This window comes from Balaenoptera physalus (assembly GCF_965194825.1).
Source record: "Balaenoptera physalus genome assembly, chromosome: 5".
Lineage (NCBI taxonomy): Eukaryota > Metazoa > Chordata > Mammalia > Artiodactyla > Balaenopteridae > Balaenoptera > Balaenoptera physalus.
In genome coordinates, this window is record NC_138884.1 from 9,226,423 (window position 1) to 9,245,012 (window position 18,590).

At 37.9% G+C, this 18,590-nt stretch overlaps 1 protein-coding gene across 1 annotated transcript in view; it reads left to right on the forward strand.

Annotated features, from left to right (window-relative positions):
- Positions 1–18,590, forward strand: part of LOC309661484 (putative E3 ubiquitin-protein ligase HERC6) — a gene marked incomplete at its 5' end in the record, with an annotated part of 43,975 nt that overhangs the window by 15,301 nt on the left and 10,084 nt on the right. The window contains 9 exon segments of the mRNA XM_082463174.1: positions 1,527–1,635; positions 1,637–1,679; positions 5,720–5,744; positions 5,747–5,832; positions 6,164–6,298; positions 12,352–12,368; positions 14,448–14,610; positions 16,698–16,709; positions 16,711–16,842. Of these exon segments, the coding sequence (XP_082319300.1) occupies positions 1,527–1,635; positions 1,637–1,679; positions 5,720–5,744; positions 5,747–5,832; positions 6,164–6,298; positions 12,352–12,368; positions 14,448–14,610; positions 16,698–16,709; positions 16,711–16,842 (722 nt within the window).

The window sequence follows — 18,590 nt, forward strand, 5'->3', positions numbered from 1 at the left end:
CTATTTTTCCATTTGTTGTTAGTATCTTTCTTTTTTATTTAGAAGCTTTTAAACTACTAAGACAATTCTTTTTTTTTTTTTGCAGCATCTTCCCATATCACTTATTTATTTTATTTTTTTAAATTAATTTTTATTGGAGTATAGTTGCTTTACAATGTTGTGTTAGTTTCTGCTGTACAGCACAGTGAATCAGCTATACATATACGACAATTCTTTATCCACAGTATAAGTTGCAATTTTTTTCTTTAGGTTACCAAAATTTTTTTTCTTTGTGGTATTTTTGCCATGCATAATTATTTTTAAACATTTTTATGCAGCCTACTATATTAACATTTTCTTTTATGGTTTCTAAATTTGGGTCATACCTCAAAAAGTTTACCTCATGATGAAGTTTAAAGATTTCCCGTGCTCCTATTAGAATTTTTATTGTTTCATTTTTTAAGTTGATTTTTATAGGATTATAACTGATTTATAATGTTGTGTTAGTTTCTGCTGTACAGCAAAGTGAATCAGTTATATATATACATATATCCACTCTTTTTAAGATTCTTTTCCAATACAGGTCATTCAGAGTACTGAGTACAGTTCCCTGTGCTATACAGCAGGTTCTTATTATTTATCTAATTTATATATAGTAGTGTGTATATGTCAATCCCAATCTCCCAACTTATCCCTCCCCCACATTGTTTCATTTTTATGTTTAAATCTTTGAACTATATGGAGTTTATCTTGATTAAACTTCATTTTTTTTCTGGATCAATTTCCAGTTGTCACACATTTATTAAATGATCTGTTTCATTCCCCACTAATATGCAATGCCACCTTCATCATATACTGAAGTCTCATGTGTATTTGGGTCCATTTGTGAAGTCTCTGCTAAATTAATCTGCCTTTCATGCATCTGGGTCATACTATTTTAGTTACATTAGTTTGAAAATATATTTTAACACTTGATATGTTTGTTTTTGAGAATTGTCTTTGAAAGGTACAAAAATTCAGTTTGTAACCTCAGTGATATTAAAATATTGTTACTGAGCTAATTTAAGAATATATCCATCTATACAAGGTGTTCATAAAGTCTGAAAACATAGATAATATTATTTTATTTTTTACAGATTAAAAATGTCCTTGATGACATTATATGTCGTGTGTGTATGTGTGTGCATTTGTATTTGTTTATTCACCTATGTATGTTTTCAGACTTTATAGATACCCTATGGAAGTTTCAGTTTGAAAATCATGAAGTCAATCAAGTAATCAAGCATAACTAGGAACTGTCAACAAATTTTTTCAGAAACCTGACTTTGAGCTTTTAATTCCAAAGATACTTTATCAGGGAAAAAAATTTTTTTTCCAGGTCTGTGCGTAATAAATGCTGTCCAGGATGTTATCCTTCGAAAAGATATTTTATGGGTCATGCCATCAGAAATGGGAAATACGATCTACTTCTTACGTTAAAGAACTTAGAAGCTGAGGGAGTTTTTGGGGGGGTGCATGTTTATCATGGCTGATTTTACACCCCTCAGGGCAGTGTTGGGCACCTTTGCAAGAATCCTCTCTCAACACACTGGTCCAGATGCTTAAAACTGCCGTCGTCCCTCAACTGTTTTGTTGGACTGAAACCATTCAGTCACCACAATGTTAAAGCTCTTCTAGAAGTGACGAAAGAAGTGTATAAGGTAAGGGTTCATTTAAAGGAATGTATATACCATTTTACTAAATCAAGATCTCTTAGTTCTTAGTCATTTGGAGGCTTGTTTTGTTTTATTTTCCACATCAAGAATGAAAATATTTTACTTAGCCCTTAATAATTCAGGATTTTGCTTGTTTTGCTAACTGGATAAACGCTGGTGGAATATGTTACCTATTATCTATAATATATTAGAGGCACAGATACTCAGATGGGAGAATGATTCAGCATTTTCATAATAAAACATAACCCAGAAGTAACGTAAAGCTACTAATAAACCTAATGATTATTGGAGGATCGGGAGGAGCCAGAGCATTTTAAATAAAATAATTAAATTGATATTGTTCAGTTGAAAAATAATTAGCTACAGTAAGATGCTTTTATAAATATAAATTGCTCAATTGGCAATCAAAGCAAATTTCACCACAAAATATCAATCTCAATAGGAGAAAATATTATGTACAAAAGTTAGTGCTGGGACTTCCCTGGTGGCGCAGTGGTTTAGAATCCACCTGCCAATGCAGAGGACACGGGTTTGATCCCTGATCCGGGAAGATCCCACATGCCACGGAGCAACTAAGCCCGTGCGCCACAACTACTGAGCCTGCGCTCTAGAGCCCGCGAGCCACAACTACTGAGCCCGCGTGCCACAGCTACTGAAGCCTGTGTGCCTAGAGCTTGTGCTCCGCAACAAGAGAAGCCACCTCAATGAGAAGCCCGTGCACCGCAATGAAGAGTAGCCCCTGCTCGCTGCAACTAGAGAAAAGCCCGTGCGCAGCAATGAAGACCCAACACAGCCCAAAATAAATAAATAAATAAATAAATTTATTTTTAAAAAAGTTAGTGCTTTTCAGAAGTAATAATGCACTGATATTTCTAAAGTAGTGTATTTCTTCCCATCTTTATTGAGATATAACTGATATAGAACATTGTGTAAGTTTAAGGTGTACAATGTGTTGATTTGATACACTTATGTATTATAAAACGCTTATACATTACAAAATGATTACCACCATAGCTTTAGCTAATACCTCCATCACCTCATATAGTTACCATTTTTTACTGTGGTGAGACCACTTAAGATCTACTCTCCTAGCCACTTTCAACTATGTAGTACAGTATTGTTAACTACAATATAATCACCATGCTGTACATTAGATCTGCAGAACTTATTCATCTTATAACTGGAAGTCTGTACCCTTTGACCAACATTTCTCCATTTCCCCCACCCCCGCAACTCTGGACACTACCAATCTACTCTGTTTCTATGAGTTTAGCTTTTTTAGATTCCATATATAAGTGATAACCCACTGTATTTGTCTTTCTCTGTTTGATTTATTTCACTTAGCATAATGTCCTCACGGTCCGTCCATATTGTTGCAAATGGCAGGATTTCCTTGTTTCTCATGGCTGAATAATATTCCAGTGTGTGTGTGTGTGTGTGTGTGTGTGTGTGTGTGTGTGTGTGTGTACACCATATCTTCTTTATCCATTCATCTGTCCGTGGACACTTAGGTTGTTTCCCTGTCTTGGTTATTCTAAATCATGCTGCAATGAACATGGGGCTGTAGATATCTCTTAGAGATTGTGATTTCATTTCCTTTGGATATATACTCAAAAGTGGGATTGCTGGATCATATGGTAGTTCTAGCTTTAATTTTTTAAGGAAGCTCCATACTATTTTCCATAGTGGCTGCACCAATTTACATTCCCACTAACAGTGCACAAAGGTTCCCTTTTCTCCACATCCTCACCAGGACTTATCTTTTGTCTTTTTAATGATAGCCATTCTAACAGGTATGAGGTGATACCATCTGTGGATTTGATTTGCACTTCCCTGATGATTCGTGATGTTGAGCACCTTTTCATGTACTTGTTAGCCATCTGTATGTCTTCTTTGAAAAAATATCTGTTCAGTTCCTCTGCCCATTTTTTAATTGGATTGTTTGATTTTTTTTTCCTTTGTTATATGACTTCTGTATATATTTTGGATATCAATCCTTTATCAGATATATGGTTTGCAAATTTTTTCTCCCATTCCATAGGTTGCCTTTTCATTTTGTTGATTGTTTCTTTTGCTGTGCAGAAGCTTTTCAGTTTGATGTAGTCTCATTTATTAATTATTGTTTTTGTTGCTTGTGCTTTTGGTGTCATATCCAAAAAATCATTGCCAAGACCAATGTCAAGGAGCTTTCCCCTGATGTTTTCTTCTAGGAGTTTTATGGATTTAGGTCTTCTGCTTAAGTCTTTAATCTATTTTAAGATAATTTTTCTGAGTGGTGTAAGATTGGGGTTCAATTTCATTCTTCTGCATGTGGTTATCCAGTTATCCCAGTTGCATTTATGGAGGAGATTATTCTTTCCCCAGAGAGTATTCTTGGCTCCATTGTCAAATACTAGTCAATCAAATATGTGAGAGTTTATTTCTGGGCTCTTGTTTCTGTTCCACAGGTCTGTTCGTCTGTTTTTCTGCCAGTACCATACCGTTTTGATTACTATAGCTTTGTAGTATAGCTGTAAATCAGGACATGTGATACCTCCAGCTTTGTTCTTCTTTTCAGGATTGATTTGTTTATTCAGGGTCTTTTGTGGTCTCATACAGGTTTTAGGATTGTTTTTTCTATTTTGTGAAAAATGCCATCAGAATTGTGAGAGAGATTGCATTGCGTTTATAGATGGCTTTAGGTAGTATGGACATTTTAACAGTACTCTCCCAAGCCATGAACATTGGATATCTTTTCATTTATTTGTGTTTTCTTCAATTTCTTTCATCATAATCTTATAGCTTTCAGTGTACAGATCTTTCACCTCCTTGGTTAAATTTATTCTTAAGTATTTTATTGTTTTTGATGCTTCTGTGAATGGCCAGTTAGAGTTTTAAGAAGACAAATAAGAATCCTGAGGAGTCAAATATTTTTAAAAGTAAAAGGGAAATGTTTGACATAAAGTAATTGGAGATTTAAAAAGTAAGAAACTTTATGAAGACTTAAAAAGATGTTTGGTAATGGACTCCTTTTGTTTAGAAAAAGTGGACATTACAATTTGTAGTTTCATCATATTTTTCATTCTTGATATTAGTTATTTACCTCTTTATTTATTTATTTTTTTTCGTTCAGTCTTACCAGGAAGGTTTTTTTGTAAGACCCAACCTTTTAATTTGTTGATCTTCTCTCCTATACATCTGCTTTTTATTTCCTTAATTTATGTTTGTAGATTTCTTATTTCCTGTCTTCTATCTCTTGGATTAATTTGGATTAATTGGATGTGATGGAGGCTTATTTATAACATTGATTTTCTAGCATTGCTTCTTCTGGGAAGCCTTCTCGAACCCCTAAAGTCCTTCTCCAATAAAAAGTGTATCCTAGGTGCCTGATTACTTGTTTTTACCTACTAGATCATGGTTTGGCAATCTATGCCCATAGGCAGCCTCCTTTTTTTTATAAAGAAAATTTTATTGAGGCACATCCATACTCACTTATTTACTTATTGTCTAAAGGTGTTTCATGCTACAAAATGGCAGGGTTGAACAGTTGCACCAGAAACTGTATGATCCAAAGCTCAAAATATTTACTATCTGGTTTTAAGAGTTTGCTGACTACTCTTCTAGACAGTAAGCGATGTATAAACCAGGACAATTTTTAACATATGTTTTGTCTCATGCCTGATAAATAGTGTGTGCTAAATTAATATTCACTAATTCATAGAGAAAGGGATGAATTTGTCAAAAGTACCTTAGATTGTTTTGTGCTTTTATCCTCAAGATCTAGAAACTGTTTCCAGTGAACCTGTGCCCTAGGAATTGGTTTACTAATCTCCACTGGCAATGTTTTATATCTTTTACAATATTTGTAAAAATTGGAGAAATTATGGATCAAAAAATGGAAGTTTTCTAGAACTCTACTTCATCATTGACCAATGCATTGGGTTTATAGAGCTCTATTCTAATTATCTATATGCTAGCCATACATAAAAATAGATGAAATCACTTATTGATTAAAAATGAAAATCACAGGTCATATTCTCTTTAAGGTAAACAAAGCTAATTGTCAACTGCCAGAAATACTTTCAACATAAATGAACTATCCACTTTGTTGAACTTCTATGAAGAGAGAAGAAAAGTGATCTGTAGGGATAAAAACCTGGTAAGAATATCATTTTTACTTTCTGAAGTTTTTCATACTTTAAAGGGGGAACACATTAGTAGCTAGGTAGGTATCTTTTTTGATAAATTAAGATTTGAAAATTTCCTCATTGCAGTGCTGAATTTGCTAAAATAGATGATCATGGAAAACTTAGACACCTTTCAGTCACAAAACAAATGCATTTTCCTAGAAATTTGTTTCTAGTTAATATAGGTTCTTACAAATTCTGAAAAGTGTGGAAGTAAATAATTTAAGGTGGTGAGGTAAAGGAATGAATGAAGTTTTCCTTTTCTTTTGATTATCAAAACTGTTATCTCTTTTTAATTATTAGATACCTGCAGAAAACCTCAGTCCCATTATTTTCAGTGATTTTCCATTTGTCTTTAATTTGCTCTCCAAAATTAAATTATTGCAAGCTAATTCCCATATAAAAATGCTGATATGTATGTCTTACATTTTTATTATGTAAAATGTTCAAACATATACAAAATAGAGATAATGCTGTATTAAACCACAGCACACATTTTCAGCCATCATTAACATTTTGCCATACTTTCTTCATTTATCATTTTTGTTATTTTTGTAATTGTCACTATTTTTGCTGAAGTATAATATTTTAAAGCAAATCCCAGGCCCAATTTCTTTCCACCTCGCCATACTTCAGTACATTATTTCTGGTTGCTTCACTTTTGTCCATGCTGAGATTAATCAGTGGGTTCAGGTAGTGAACACATTCTTCCACTGTAATATTTCCCATCAACCTTTTTAAAAATAATTAAATCACAGTTGGTGTACAATATTATATAAGTTACAGGCGTACAATATAATGATTCACAATTTTTAAAGGTTATACTTCATTTATAGTTATTATAAACTATTGGCTATATTCCCCATGTTGTACAGTATATGCTTGTAGCTTATTTTATATCTAATGATTTGTGCCCCTTACTCCCCTACCCCTATATTGCCCCTCCCTGCTTCCCTCTCGCCACTGGTAACCACTAGTTTGTTCTCTCTATCTGTGAGTCTGCTTCTTTTTTGTTTTATTCACTAGTTTGTTGTATTTTTTAGATTCCACATATAAGTGATATCATTCAGTATTTGTCTTTCTCTGTCTGACTTCCTTCACTTAGCATAATGCCCTCCAAGTCCATCCATGTTGCTGAAAATGGCAAGATTTCATTCTTTTTTATGGCTGAACAGTACTCCTTTGTATATATATACCACATCTTTCTTATCCAATCATCCATTGATGGACACAGGTTGCTTTCATATATTGGCAATTGTAAATAATGCTGCTATGAGAAGAGTTAACACCTGTCCTTCTCAAACTACTCCAAAAAATTGCGGAGTAAGGAACACTTCTGAACTTATTCTATGAAGCCAGCATCACCTTGATACCAAAACCAGACAAAGATATCACAAAAAAAGAAAATTACAGGCCAATATCACTGATGAACATACATGCAAAAATCCTCAACAAAATACTAGCAAACCAAATCCAACAATACATTAAAAGGATCATACACCACGATCAAGCGGGATTTATCCCAGGGATGCAAGGATTTTTCAGTATCCACAAATTAATCAATGTGATATACCACATTAACAAATTGAAGAATAAAAGCCATCCAGTCATCTCAATAGATGCAGAAAGAGCTTTTGATAAAATTCGACATCCATTTATGATAAAAACTCTCCAGAAAGTGGGCATAGAGGGAACCCACCTCAACTTAATAAAGGCCATATATGACAAACCCACAGCTAACATCATACCCAATGGTGAAAAGCCGAATGCATTCTCTTTAAGAACAGGAACAAGGCAAGGATGCCCACTCTCACTAGTTTTATTCAATATCGTTTTGGAAGTCCTAGCAACAGCAATCAGAGAAGAAAAGAAATAAAAGGAATCCAGATTGGAAAGGAAGAAGTAAAACTGTCACTGTTCGCACATGACATGATGCTATACATAGAAAATCCTAAAGATGCCACCAAAAAACTATTAGAGCTCATCAATGAATTCGGTAAAGTTGCAGGATACAAAATTAATATACAGTAATCTGTTGCATTTTTATACACTAACAATGAACTACCAGAAAGAGAAATTAAGGGAACAATCCCATTTACATCAAAAAGAATAAAAAGCTAGGAATAAACCTACCTAAGGAAGCAAAATACCTGTACTCTGAAAACTGTAAGACGTTGATGAAAGAAATCAAAGATGTCACAAACAGATGGAAAGATACACTGTGTTCTTGGATTGGAAGAATCAATATTGTTAAAATGACCATACTAACCAAGGCAATCTACAGATTCAATGCAGCCCTTATCAAAATACCAATGGCATTTTTCACAGAACTAAAACAAGTAATTTTAAAATTTGTATGGAAACACAAAAGACCCCTAATAGCCCAAACAATCTTGAGAAAGAAGAACAGAGCTGGAGGAATCATGCTCCCTGACTTCAGACTATTCTACAAAGCTACAGTAATCAAACCAGTATGGTACTGGCACAAAAACAGACACATAGATCAATGGAACCAAATAGAGAGCTCAGAAATAAACCCACACACTTACGGTCAGTTAGTCTATGACAAAGGAGGCAAGAGTATACAATGGAGAAAAGACAGTCTCTTCAATAAGTGGTGCTGGGAAAACTGGACAGCTATATGTAAAAGAATGAAATTAGAACACTCCCTAACACCATACACAAAAATAAACTCAAAGATTAAAGACCTAATGTGAGCCCAGATACTATAAAACTCTTAGAGGAAAACATAGGAAGAACACTCTTTGACATAAATCACAGCAAGATATTTTTTGACCCACCTCCTAGAGTAATGAGAATAAAAACAAAAATAAATAAATGGGACCTAATTAAACTTAAAAGCTTTTGCACAGCAAAGGAAACCAGAAACAAGACGAAAAGACAGCCCTCAGAATGGGAGAAAATATTTGCAAACAAAGCAACTGACAAAGGATTAATCTCCAAAATATACAAACAGCTCGTGCAGCTCAATATCAAAAAAAACCCAAACAACCCAATCTAAAAATGGGCAGAAGACCTAAATAGACATTTCTCCAAAGAAGACATACAGATGGCTGACAAACACATGAAAAGATGCTCAACATCGCTAATTATTAGAGAAATGCAAATCAAAACTACAATGAGGTATCATCTCACACCAGTCAGAATGACCATCATCAAAAAAATTTACAAACAGTAAATGCTGGAGAGGGTGTGGAGAAAAGGGAACCCTCTTGCACTGTTGGTGGGAATGTAAATTGATACAGCCACTATGGAGAACAGTATGGAGGTTCCTTAAAAAACTAAAAATAGAACTACCATATGACCCAGCAGTCCCACTACTGGACATATATCCAGAGAAAACCAGAATTCAAAAAGACACATGCACCCCAGTGTTCATTGCAGCACTATTTACAGTAGCCAGGGCATGGAAGCAACGTAAATGTCCATCAACAGAGGAATGAAAAAAAAAAGAAAAAAAAAAACAGAGGAATGGGTGAAGAAGATGTGGTACATATGTACAATGGAGTATTACTCAGCCGTAAAAAGGAGTGAAACTGGGTCATTTGTAGAGACATGGATGGACCTAGAGACTGTCATACAGAGTGAAGTAAGTCAGAAAGAGAAAAACAAATATTGTATATTAATGCATATATGTGGAATCTGAAAAAAGTGCTATAGACAATCTTATTTACAAGGCAGAAATAGAGACACAGACGTAGAGAACAAACATATGGATACCAAGGGGGAAAGGAGAGGGTGGGATGAATTGGGAGATTGGGAGTGACATATAAACACTATTGATACTATGTATAAAATAGATAACTAATGAGAACCTACTATATAGCACAGGGAACTCTACTCAGTGCTCTGTGGTGACCTAAATGGGAAGGAAATCCAAAAAAGCGGGGATATATGTATATATATACCTGATTCACTTTACTGTACAGTATAAACTAACGCAATATTGTAAAGCAACTATACTCCAATTAAAAAAAAATAAGAAACAGTATGGTACTGGCACAAAAGCAGACACATAGACGAATGGAACTGAATAGAGAGCTCAGAAATAAACCCACACACTACAGTCAACTAATCTATGACAAAGGAGGCAAGAGTATACAATGGAGAAAACACAGTCTCTTCAATAAGTGGTGCTGGGAAAACTGGACAGCTACATGGAAAAGAATGAAATTAGAACATTCTGTAACACCATATACAAAAATGAACTCAAAGTGAATTAAAGACCTAAATGTAAGACCACATACTATAAAACTCTTAGAGGAAAACATAGGCAGAACGCTGTTTGACATAAATCACAGGAATATTTTTTTTCGATCCATCTCCTGGAGTAAGGGAAATAAAAGCAAAAATCAACAAATGGACCTAGTTAAACTTAAGAGCTTTTGCACAGCAAAGGAAGCCATTGACAAAACGAAAAGACAACCTACCGAATGGGAGAAAAATATTTGCAAATTATATGACTGATAAGGGATTAATACCCAACATATATAAACAGGTCATACAACTTAGCATCAAAAAAACAAACCACCCAATTAAGAAATGGGCAGAAGAGCTGAACAGACATTTTTCCAAAGAGGAAATGCATTTGGCCGACAGGCACATGAAAAGATGCTCAGCACGGCTGATCATCAGGGAAACGCAAACCAAAACCACAGTGAGTTGTCCCCTCACACCTGTCAGAATGGCCATCATCAAAAAGAACACAAATAACAAATGTTGGTGAGGATGTGGAGAAAAGAGAACCCTCCTTCTGGGGTAATGAGTATCCCAGAAGGAGAAGAGAAGGAGAAGGGAGCACAGAGCTTATTTAAAAAAATAATAGCTGAGGACTTCCCAAAGCTGGGAAAGGAACTGGATATACAAGTGCGTGAAGCTAATAGAACACGTTATTATCTCAATGCAAAAAGACCTTCTCCAAGGCACATTATATTAAAACTGTCAAAAGTCAGTGATAAAGAATTTTAAAGACAGCCAGGGAACAAAAGACAGCAACCTACAAAGATAGCCCCACTAAACTATCAGCAGATTTCTCAGCAGAAACTCTACAGACTAGGAGAGAGTGGAATGACATACTCAAAATATTGAAAGATAAAACCTGTCACCCAGTGTGGAGGAAAGGGAACCCTTGCACACTGTTGGTGGGAATGTAAAGTGGTGTAGCACTGTGGTAAATAGTATGGAGGTTTCTCAAAAAACTAAAAATAGAACTGCCATATGACCCAGAAATTCCACTCCCGTGTATATAGTTGAATTTGGAAAGATACATGCATTCCATCAACCTTTAATGAATAACTTCATCCATTGCATTGTTAAAGTTTGAAAAATGGTGATATTTCTGATCTTATCATTCCTTCCAAAATTATTAACTGGAATTCTGTAAAGAACTTTTCCCTGTCAATCAGGGCCACTTGGTTACCCTGAAAAATATCAGTCATATATGAAGGTAGAATGATGCTTAATCTTTTTCCTTTCATAATTAAGTGTTGCCAAATTACTGTACTTAGTGGTTGTACCAACTTATGTTGCTACCAGCAACGTATGAAAAGCCTCTTTCACACACTCTCACCGATGCAGTGTTACCAAGCTTTGTGATCTTTTGCAGATGTGATGGCTTAATCATGACATTTCAGTTTAATTTTAATTGTGTTTCTTATTATTACATAGTGCCTGAATCCTATACTCTTTTTATTTATTTATTTATTTATGGCCGGGTCAGGTCTTAGTTGCGGCGTGCGGGCTCTTCGTTGCAGCACGTGGGCTTCTGTCTAGTTGTGGCGTGTGGGCTTCTCTCAAGTTGTGGCGTGCAGGCTGCAGAGCAGGTGGGCTCTGTAGTTGTGGCGCGGGCTCCAGAGTGCGTGGGCTCTCTAGTTGTGGTGCGTGGGCTCAGTAGTTGCAGCACGCAGGCTTAGATGCCCCGCGGCATGTAGGAATCCCAGTTCCCCGAAGAGGGCTCGAACCCGCGTCCCCTGCATTGGAAGGTGGATTCTTAACCGCTGGACCACCGGGGAAGTCCCTGAATCCTCATATTCTTCAGTTAATATTCATTGTTCTTCTACTATGAGGAATACTGAAATTATCTCGTAACTGTTCTTTCCCACTCCCTTCATTCTCTTCCTCAATCCAGTTTTAGTTACTAACTATGTTCTTAGTATTAGTCTTTAGATTTTCTTATTTGCTTAAGAGTCTTGGAGCTTGATTTGTAAGCCACAAGTGATATCTTTTCTTCCCGGATAGTGCCTGTGAGTCATTCAGTGAGTTTATTCTGCTTTCCACTTACTCTCCCCTCTGCTTCTTCCCTCGTAGTTGTATTGTTCCCACACAACATTTACATGCTGTTTTGTGTCTCTTATCGCCATCAGCCTGAGCTTTTAGTTATGTATCTATAATCCTCATCCCAGCCCCTACCCCTAGACATTATGCTGAAGATTTCCCAAACATTTTCTTGACTGCTGAGGCTTGTTTTCTAGGCCATTCCTCAGGAAAGGTTTGTATCTGTTTATCTATGATACTTGTACTTTAAAGACTCACATGGTGAGACATGGAGAATTCTGGGACATCACATGCACAAAATGAGCCGTTTCAGTTATCAAGCATTTCCTTTATATACCCTATTAATTATATAGCTTACATGAGATTTTCCAGTGAGCCATGCCCCATAAATCTATAAATTCCATGTTTCTTTATAATAAGCAGCCTAGATAGACAAGGTACATCCTGCTAAAAGCATTCTGTAGTTAAGGACTCTTCCTTTAGTTGTGGTTATTAGTGTCTGTCATCAGCATGTTTACAAGGAGATTTGACTGAATCATCTCCTCTTTTGTTTCCCAGCTACCCCTTTTAAAAATGTTCCTAACATCCCTGGTAATGAGAGAAAATAGATTGTCTTTCCTTGCGAAGCCTACCTGCCCCTTAAGTGTCCTTTAAACAAGTCCTTCCCTACATGGTACTTTCTTCTACAGCAGCGCTCTATCCAACCTATCTACTGTGTTAATGAGGGTTGAGTGGACAGTGGACCCAGGCAGGTTGCATATTATGAAGCATTAGGGAAGATTTGAGGACAAGAAAACTCTAGTTGTAGTTGTCAAGGGTGAAGTTAGAAAGCAGACGCCAGAATCCTGTCTTCCAAGGGAGAGATGATGGATGTAGTCAAAATTGTAAGCTCCGAACTGTATTACCAATTCAAATGCATCAATGTAGAGAGGGGAAACCAATACATGGAGAATGGGAGTAGAGGAGCTGGAAAATAAGTTAAGCTTCAGGTTTCCAGTCCAGTTCTTGGCTAGGTGACAGGAGGGGGGCCTGCAACAGGCCACATACACCTCTCCCTGCTGTAGTCAGTGGAGGGCTTTGCTGGACACTCCCTGTCACTCAGAGCCACAGGACATGTTGCTCGGCCATCAGAATCGCGACGCATCCCAGAGCTGCAGACTCCTGGACCACAGGAAGAGAAGACCCACCACCAGGAAGGACCAGAAATGGCACTTTTCCATTTCCCTGCAAACCTGGAATTTCTTTACAACAAACATCTTAAGGAACAACCAGAAGAATCTAGGAGCATCATATATCAAATTCCCAGTACTTAGTGGTGGCGGAGATCTGGGACAGGGCTTTCCCAAGCCTAGGGCCACAGGCACACTTGTCTCAGATGCTTGTGGAGGGCTTATACGGGCAACCACACTCAGCCTGGAAACCCGGGATGGCATAGCTGTTATCCATCTGTCCTGCTGTCACTATTGCAGGACAGGCCCCAAGAGGGTTGCATTGGTTTATAAATCCTAAATACTCCTTTACTGTCCTTGGGATAAAGCAGAAGCCCTAGAGGCATGTTGAGGTCAAAGCAAGGATAGCAAGTCCAACACTTGATTTCTAATCCAAGGGAGTTCAGCAGAATCAAGATGGTGGGACTAAATTGGTAAAGAAATGTTGAGAATTCAGAAAAGCTACATGCAAGTACTGTATTGGGTGGCCAAGAAGAATGCTAGCTACAAAATGAGGCCACCAGTGACATCTTTTTAGGGAGTTCCCATGCAAATTCAGTAGATGGATCACATAGATCCATCACATAGATCACAGATCTATGATCACAGATCACAGATCATAGATCATAGATCACATAGTAGAGGAGGAGTGGGTTTTCTCTGGGAAAGCCTCTCCTCTGGTCTTCTTCCTACATCTGACACCTCTGGGCTCCGCCACTGCCCTTATATTTTTGAGGATTATGGTGGCAAGTCTGCGAAGTGGATAACACTGGATGTAATGCTTCCGCATGTTTAATACCACTGTCGCCTGTAAGGATTATGTTTCCTATAATAAGTGATCTGAGATTATTTAGCTGTACATCCATGGTGAGTAATCCCCTGTATACAGTTCCTAGATGCCACAGATCCTGCGATCTCTTTATCTCCCGTAATATAGATATGATGCTCTTTTCCTTAAATAATTACAGTATGAGTGTATATAGCAACGGTAGGCATACATGTGTGCTATATAAAATATGTTTATTTGAAATATTAAACAATTCCTAGTATTCCTATGAGGATTCCTAAACTATTTCTTTTTCTAGGAATCCGAAGGGAAAAGAGTGCATGGATTTTGGGCAAATAATTCTGCAAGGAAAGGGTGAATCCCCTCCATTTACACTTAGAGTCAGACAGAGTCACCTAGTTGAAGACGCTCTGCGTCAGTTAAGCCAAGCTGAACTCACTGACTTCCGGAAAATACTAGTGGTACAGTAAAAAGCCTCACTGGCTATTTTTACTAACGTGGGAGGGAAACATTTATATAGTGTAGCACAGGAAGAGCCTGTGTTTGCAACTATAGTCGTCAGCCTAATGGTTTCCAGGATTCCTTGCTTACCCTTCAGAGAAAAGCTATGGGGTATTTAATTGAATGCTGGGGTTATGAGTTAACTATTAGTTACCTATGGCTACAGAAATGCTGCTTAATGAACCATCCCAAAGCACAGTGACTTAAAATAATAATTTTACAGATCTGCAATTCAGCTGAGGGTCTGCTAATCTAAGTTGAACTCATCTGGGTGGCTTTGCAGATTTTTGTCTATACTTGTTTACATGTTTGCGAGTTGCCTGGGGATTGGCTGATCTAGGCTAGGCCTGGCTGGGGCCATTTGGCCCCGGGCCCTGGTTCCTACGTTTTCCATCTTCTTCCTGGGACCCGCAAACGTGTTCTCACAGCATTGTCAGAGGTACAAGACAGGAAGCCCAGTCACACGACAAACATTGCTTTAGTCAAAGCAGGTCACGTGGCTGAACTCAAGTCAAGGGCTGGCAAAATACACTCAGCCTCTTTAATGAGAGGAACTGCAAAGTCACACGCAAAAGACCTGGGTCAAGGCGGGGTGAAGAACTGGGGCTGTGAATGCAATCAGCAAGCAGCAGGTACAACAGATACTTATCCTGCATTTTGGCTCTAGTTTTAGTCGTAGACTTTCCAGTATATTGGGTCCAATTCTCGGCATCCTTCACTTCACCCTCTGTGGGCACCTGTAGGGTTTTCACTGTGTGGTACCTCCGACCGTTTGCTCACAGAATAATGACTAACTTTGTAGGTGAGGGCTGGCATCTGTCCAGAAGGGAGTGAATTTTCCTGATATCAGCCATGAGGGGAAGAGTTAAGTTCTCAGAGAAGAAGTCAGAACCTGAGGGTGGGCCTCAGAAAGGAGAGGTATGCCCCCCAGCATGGGACTCTAATGGAAAACATAGAAACGATTTTATAAGCCAGACTCTCTAGTTGTTGTCTCCCTCTGTGCCTGTCTTCCTTCAAATCTTGATTATGAGGAAATCAATAGAAAATGATTCTGCCTACAGGAGATGACAAAGAGGTAAGAAGGCAAACTTCAAGCCAAATCCAATCAAAATATAGACTCTGAACAAGGCAAGGTTGTCAAGGCCCTTTATGAGCAGGTCCTGACTGTGGCAAAGGCAGACCTGCTAGTGTAAATGAGCAGAAATAGGAAAATCAGAAGCAAGCTTAATTTCTTATTGGGCTTTCTGGATGGAATGTGAGGCAGGCCCTTGGAGATGATGGACAGTGGCCAAGGAGTTGGTTGATCAAAGTGCCAGTAAGTAAGATCTTCTAGGCAAACAGAAGAGAAAGAGAACTCTTAGTGAAGCTTGCTGATACTTGTATTAAAAAGATAAAAAGAAACAGACAGAAAGGGAAGGATAGAAGGAGTAGTTAGAGAGGTAGTAAGAAACACAGGATAGTATTCAACTACAAAGCCCAGAGGTAGACTTTAGAAAAGACGGACCTGTTCTTATTGATGCCCACATGAGCATTCTGGCCAGTCAGCTCTGAAGGTTCCTACAAAGGTGTCATGCCCAGGCTGATGGGGAGGGCTGTTTATCTGAAGTCCTAATGAGGGGAGAGGCAGGAGAAACCAAACAATTGTTGACTGGAGCCCAAGTTTTAAAGCCTGAATGATGAGAGGAAGATAAACAAGATAGAAGAATTGAGGAACTTAGTGGCCCAGGGGTTGGAAGCACATCAAAATTTGGTTCAAGACACTGGTCAACATAATTGGAGAATGCTGAGTCTTGCTAGAATCCCGCTTCACTTGGTTCACGTAGCCGTGGAAGGGGCCCACGCCCTCACTGTACAGTAATCGGACAGGTTCATAAATAGGTTCATGGCATCCGCTGCTCAGAAGCAGATTGAGGGAGAACAGAGTACAGTTAGGTAAGGAGAGCGGATCCTGGGAATCCCGGTGATGGCAGGAGGTTTGAAACTTTTCCGTAAAGGTCAAGGCATTATATTTTAAATCTGGACCTGGGACTGTGTTCTCTTTCCTCAGGTTGAATTTATTAAAAGAAATTCGTTCTGTGGGAGAAGTGGTGAAGCCCGAGTTCTTCCACTGTATATTTGAAGATATGACCAAGAAAGAATATGGGATGTTCATATATCCTGAAGAGGGCTCCTACGTGCGGTTTCCTGTCAATGTAAGTTTTTTATTTGTTTTCTTATGGTTTTTCAGAACAGGAAAAGTATACCATATACTGTAACATGAACACAATATATACTAATGTGAAATTAGGTCACATAAAGCCTTGCTACTCAAAACATGCTTCACAGCGCAGAAGCTCCAGCGTTACCTGGAGCTGTTAGAAAAGCAGAATCTCAGGCCCAGATCAGAACGTGTATTGTTTAATAAGATCCCCAGGTGATTCATATGAACATTAAATTTTTAAAGAGCTTGAATAAAGCATACTTGAGATATGATAAACGGCACATAAAGTGTCCAATTTGATGAATGTTGATGTACATCTATAGCCATGGTGAAGCTCAAGACAATGAACATATCCATCATCCCCCAGAGATCCTCAGATCCCCTTCTGATCTTTCTCCTCCCTGCTTCTACTCCTTGCCCCACGCCCAGGCAACCACTGGTCGGATTTCTGTCACTATAGCATGGTTTGAATTTCCTAGACGTTTACATACGTGGAATCATAAGTAGTCTTCGTGTCTGTCCTCTTTCATTCAGCATAATTATACTGAGGCTCATGCATGTTGTTGTATGTATCATAGTTTATTCCCTTTTATTGCTGAGCAGTATTCCGTTGTTTAGATGTACCACACTTTGTTAATCTAGTCTCCTGTTGATGGATATTTGGGTGGTTTCCTAAATTTTAAGAGGCAGTAATCTAGAGTTTCAAATTAAGAAAGAAATTGTTAATAGAAGCCTAGAGATAATTGCTAATTCTAATAAGGTGATTCATTTATGCAATGATTATATTTTTACAAAGATCCTCAATATGTAAACATTTTCTTAAAGGAACAAAAAAACTTCCTTTCTGTATGAGTAACACAGAGCAAATAATTCTAAAAAGAATCACATGCTGAGCTTCAATTTATTGATCTCCTTTCCCATAAACTTCCAGAATGTTCTTCAGATGACATGGTGGAGTTTGGAACCCAGAAAGGACAGGGACAGGAGGAGAAGATGAATGGGAGTGAAAAAGTACTGCAAGGTGTTTTGTATCTTTTTGAGAAAGAATGAACCTCTAAAAGATAGGAATGGCCAAGGTGTGCCAGTGGTAGGATTTTTATCAATCAACAAGCTTTTGCTGGCTGTTTCTTGAGGGTCCCACATTGTATTAAATATTGTAGAAGATTCAAATTAGTGTGTAACACAATCTCTTTCCTCTTGAAACTTTTTGTATATGTAGATGGAGCGATAAGACTAAAACACCAGGAACTTTAGCAATTTTTTGAAATTATAGGCTGCTGATTTTAAGTGTTGCAACAGTTGTTGAGAAACACGGTAGGATAGGGAAGGAAGCAACCATGTGGGATTAGAAGCCCAGAGTTCTAGTCTTGAGTGCTGATGGCTGTGTAATTTAGCCTCTCTGAGTTTTCAGTTTCCTCACCTATAAAACAGCTGTCATAATTTCTGTTCTGCCTGCTTTATAGAGCTGTTGTGAGATTAAAACAAGGTACATCAAAGCGTGAAGCACCATGAAAACTTCAGGGCACTATACAAATTTAAGAGATTTCATCAGGACTCTTTCCTTCCTCCTTCCACAGACCCTCACAGTCAACGGCATCGGTCACCTTCCCTGACCCACATGCTTATCCCTGTAAGCGCATCTAGGTCAAGACTGCGTCACAGGGGAACACTCCTCTGACACACACCTGACATGCCTGGTGCCCACGGCAGGTGTAGATAAAGTGTAGCCTGCCTTCCTGG